Source organism: Eucalyptus grandis, chromosome 5 (genome assembly GCF_016545825.1).
Source record: "Eucalyptus grandis isolate ANBG69807.140 chromosome 5, ASM1654582v1, whole genome shotgun sequence".
In the NCBI taxonomy this organism is placed as follows: Eukaryota; Viridiplantae; Streptophyta; class Magnoliopsida; order Myrtales; family Myrtaceae; genus Eucalyptus; species Eucalyptus grandis.
The window spans coordinates 20,990,604-20,994,881 of NC_052616.1; the positions used below are offsets into that span (position 1 = coordinate 20,990,604).

The window sequence follows — 4,278 nt, forward strand, 5'->3', positions numbered from 1 at the left end:
CAAGACATATGTAGGTTCATTGGAACCATAAAACATTCTCTTGTGGCATAAGTTTTTGTGACACCTAAGGTAAGAGAATGGTGACTGACAAATGGGATCTCTCTATGAGAGATGTTATCCATTTGACACACTACCATATTGAATCCATATCAATAAAGTTGAGAACATTCGTGACCATGGAAGGCTCTGTGTGTATACATGCAGTTACCGCCATGATTCGGTGTTTAAGACTTTATGAGATATGATTGACTATTAAGAATTATCTCTAGACCAAATGTGCGCACATACGGTACGATTTCAATTAATATAGTCCAAGTGGGAGAATGTAAGAGTTTTTCCTAATGTGGACTAAATTAATTGATATTGTAATTTACTATTTTTACGTTACCGTAAAACATGGTTGGTCTAAAGTGAGATAGAAGGTTTCTTAATTAGTCTAATATGGGCTGGCTAGTGTGGGCCGAGTTGAGCCTGGCCCGTAATGAGGGGGACTGGCTGGAAACTCTATAAATAGTGCTCAAGTCTCTCCTCTAACCCTAATTCTCACATGTATCCTCACCTAAGGGGCGTTTACCTAACGCTGCACGTGAGGGGGGGCGTTTACCTAACGCTGCACGTGAGGGGGGTCGCCTCATTGAGCCAGTGATACGGAGGGCAATAGAGGAGAAGGACTTGATGAGTGGATCCCCTTGATATATGTGGGTAATCCTTTTATGCTTCCGCTTTATGTTCGATGGATCTCAAAAAAGGTGCGTTAATCTTTCTACTCAATTACATTCTTATTCTGGTTATGGAAATCTTGGGATTGCGCAATTTACGTCCAACATTTAGAGCTCCCCGTGCCTCCGTGAGAGAAAGCGCGAGAGCAAACGATGGCTTGGAGGGATGTGGTTTGGTTTGCAATAACCATGGTAGTTGTGATGCTGTCTCTCACAAAGGCCTCCAACTTGGTCCATGGCGTTTCTATGTCTTCTTGGAATGTTTGCTTCTGCAGTTGATAATGCTTTAAACATGATGAGACCAAAACCACGTCTTCCGATATCTGCTTTGGCTCGAGCAGCTTGATGCTCCGGCTCTTGCGGGTGTTGCTCTTGCTCCAGCTCCTCCCGCTCCCGCAGTTGTTGCTACTTGGAAGACATATTAGAAGCAAGCCGGTGAGTTTTCTCTACATCTTTGGGATTTGCATTATCACTTCAAACTTCTTTTACATTAATACGTTAGAATCGGTCCTCTCGCTTGCGCTTCGACCCAACATATGCTAAAATTCGCCTAGAATTCTACAAATCTTCTTTGAGATGAGCGATTGAACCACTGAATTTTGGAAAACAGGAGATCCTATCCAAATTCTAAAAACTATTTATAAATAATTTTCCTTTTCTATTTTTCCCCCTTTTTTCCCTTTCTTTTTGCCGTTGGCCGGCAAGGGCTAGCTCCCAAGATTTGGTGGGCGAGGGCCGTCATGGCCTAGGCAAGGTTTGGCCTCACCAAGTCTGTGGAAGCAGCCCTCGCTGGCCACCGGCAAAGAGAAACGGAAAAAGAAGAAGAAAAAAATAAAAAAATTATTAAAAAAATGTCTACATTAGGCCGGTCATGCCATGTTGGATGCCCAATATTCATGTCAGCAATTTCTGGCAAAAATGATTAAATAGACTCAATTGACAAAAGTTGAAAATGTTTAAGACTCAATTAATAAGATTGAAATGTTTATGATTGAATTGGCAAAAATGCAATAAGTGTAACAATTTTTGGACAATTTTCTCATTGATATTATTCATTGGGCTTGTTGACTGTTTTTGCTTTTTCCTAAAATTTAAAATATTGTTTAAATTTTGAAAGTATTATGAATCCTGTATCAACATTTGAGTGTTACAATGTTTTTAGTATTTTGAATTATTTAAAAAAAAAGCCAAAGTGTGCAATTTGCAAGATCAGGCGCAGTTCACTTGCTGTTTATGGTTCGCCTCCATCAGAACCACAAAACCGTGTTTTCTTTTCTTTTGTTTGGCTAGAAGCATAAGGCTTGGTCTGAACAATTATTTTTGTCATGTGAAGCGGTTTGGTTTCATTAATTTGACAGGTATCATCTTCAACCTCATCGTCATCATCTGGATTCAAATATGATGTATACTTGAATTTTAGACATCTAGATACTCACGATGGAATCACGGTTCACCTTTACACACAATTGGTAGAAGCAGGAATCAGGGTCTTCAATGATAGATATGACCTCAGTCCCGGAAAAGAGATTGGGCTGGAGCTAAAAGAGGCACTCATGCGGTCGAGGATCTCAATAGCCATCCTCTCCAAAAATTATGCTTTCAGTGAATTTTGCCTCAATGAGCTGGTACAAATGTGGGAGTGCAGAAAAACAAATGGACAGATTTTTTTCCCTATTTTCTATGATGTTAGTCCCTCCGATGTAAGGCACCAGGCTGGGGATTTTGGAAGTTCCTTCAATATCCATGAGATAGACAGAGTCGACTCAAATACCATCGAAACATGGAAGGAGGTTCTTCGACAGATCGGGCGATTAAGGGGATTTAGTCCGAGGGACCTAAATGGGTGGGTAATGCTTTAACTTTCGGTTTCCTTTTTCTCGGCAGTATGAATGAAAAAACAAACAAACAAACAAACAAAGAGTGTAGGATGATGTGAAAATGAACCCAGACCCCTCTGAATAAATATATATGTGATCATATCGATAATGATCGAAAATTTAACAATGCATAAGAATAGACCGTGTGGGTTGATTTAATTTTTGTCGGTCCATTCTCTACTTTCATTTTTGTCTACTTTCAAATATTTTTGGTGACTTTCTTGTCATCCTCGTGCTTCATCACTTAACGTTTTGCAGGCACGAGGGCGAGCTCGTAAAAAGAGTTGTTGCACATGTGGTGCAACTGTTGAAGAGGGAGGACCAAGTTGTAACCGACAAATTAGTTGGAATTGATCTTCATGTTCAAGAGATGATGGCAAAGCTTGGTGTAGCCTATGGCGAGGGACAAGCGGTCGAAGTACGAGGAGGAGAGGTACGCGTTGTTGGAATATGGGGTGTGCCCGGTGTCGGAAAGACTACACTTGCAAAGGTTGTCTTCAATAAGATGCATAAGTCATTTGATGCAAGTAGCTTCCTTGAAGATATTAGTTTGGAAGGAGTCCCACTTTCACAACGACTGTTGATTACCGACCTTCTAAAACAAAAGTCTGCACCACTTGAATCTTCCAGTGAAGGGATTGAAGAAATAGCAAGTCTATGTCGTAATGCAAAGGTTCTTATTGTGCTTGATGACGTGGATGAGGATGAACAGATTAGAGCATTAGCTGGGAAGCTTACTTGGTTTGGTTCAGGAAGTAGAATCATCGTGACAACAAACAAAAGAGAGGTTTTGAATGCTTTCGATTTTGGAGCTGTTGATAGTCAGACAGTTGAGAAATACAAGCTTGAACCAATGAGAGATCACGGTGCCCTTCGGCTCTTTCGTGAGCATGCTTTTGAAGGGAAAACTCCCGAAGGTGTTTCTGAGTATGATTCCTTGTCCAGAGACATTGTTCAAGTTATTGGAGGGCTTCCTTCGGATATTGTTCGTCATGCTTCCTTTTTACGTGACAACATGAACATATATACATGGAAAACAACCTTGAAATTATTGCGAGAAAACCCGAAAAATAGGCAAGCTGCCTTTCGAGTCAGTTATGCAAGAGGATCAGAGCTTGAAATTTCCATTGAAGACAATCAACTCTCACATCCAATCTAAGATTCATCAATTAACCAAAGCCCATTTGTTAGTTAGGCAAGCAAATGAGGAGGAAGAAGCCCTGCACTTTTGGAGTTTTACTGCATTGCACAAATCTTGATACAATTCAAGGCTGGAGGGTTGAATTGCAAGTTTTCACGTGTTTTGAAGTTCCTATTGACTTTTATATTTCCTAATTACCGCTATAAATATATGGCACATTCTCCATTGTAAGAATTCACATTTGAGTTGAATTGCAAGTTTTCATGTGTTTTAAATTTCCTATTGACATTTATATTTCCTAGTTACCACTATATATATGCGGCACATTCTCCATTGTAAGAATTCACATTTGAGGATGATAATATATGTGAAACTTTTTCTGCGAGTGAATCCTTCAATTCGGTTCTTTATCCAATTTTTTGGCAGTGAATTTTATAAGTTCTTTATCCCGAACGGTGAGAGACCCCTTTATGCTTTAATGTTGTACTCCATCCATCCCTTAGTTACTTTTCAGTTTCCAAAAAAAAAAAAAAAAAAAAAA

The 4,278-nt window shown here is 39.7% G+C and overlaps 1 protein-coding gene across 1 annotated transcript; it reads left to right on the top strand.

The window, feature by feature from the left end:
- Positions 1–1,983: 1,983 nt before the first annotated feature.
- Positions 1,984–4,073, top strand: LOC104446405 (TMV resistance protein N-like). Its single transcript, XM_018873240.2, has 2 exons — positions 1,984–2,562; positions 2,855–4,073. The coding sequence occupies exons 1-2, from the start codon at positions 2,273–2,275 to the stop codon at positions 3,753–3,755; spliced, it is 1,191 nt and encodes a 396-aa protein (XP_018728785.2). The 5' UTR covers positions 1,984–2,272; the 3' UTR covers positions 3,756–4,073.
- Positions 4,074–4,278: the final 205 nt, after the last annotated feature.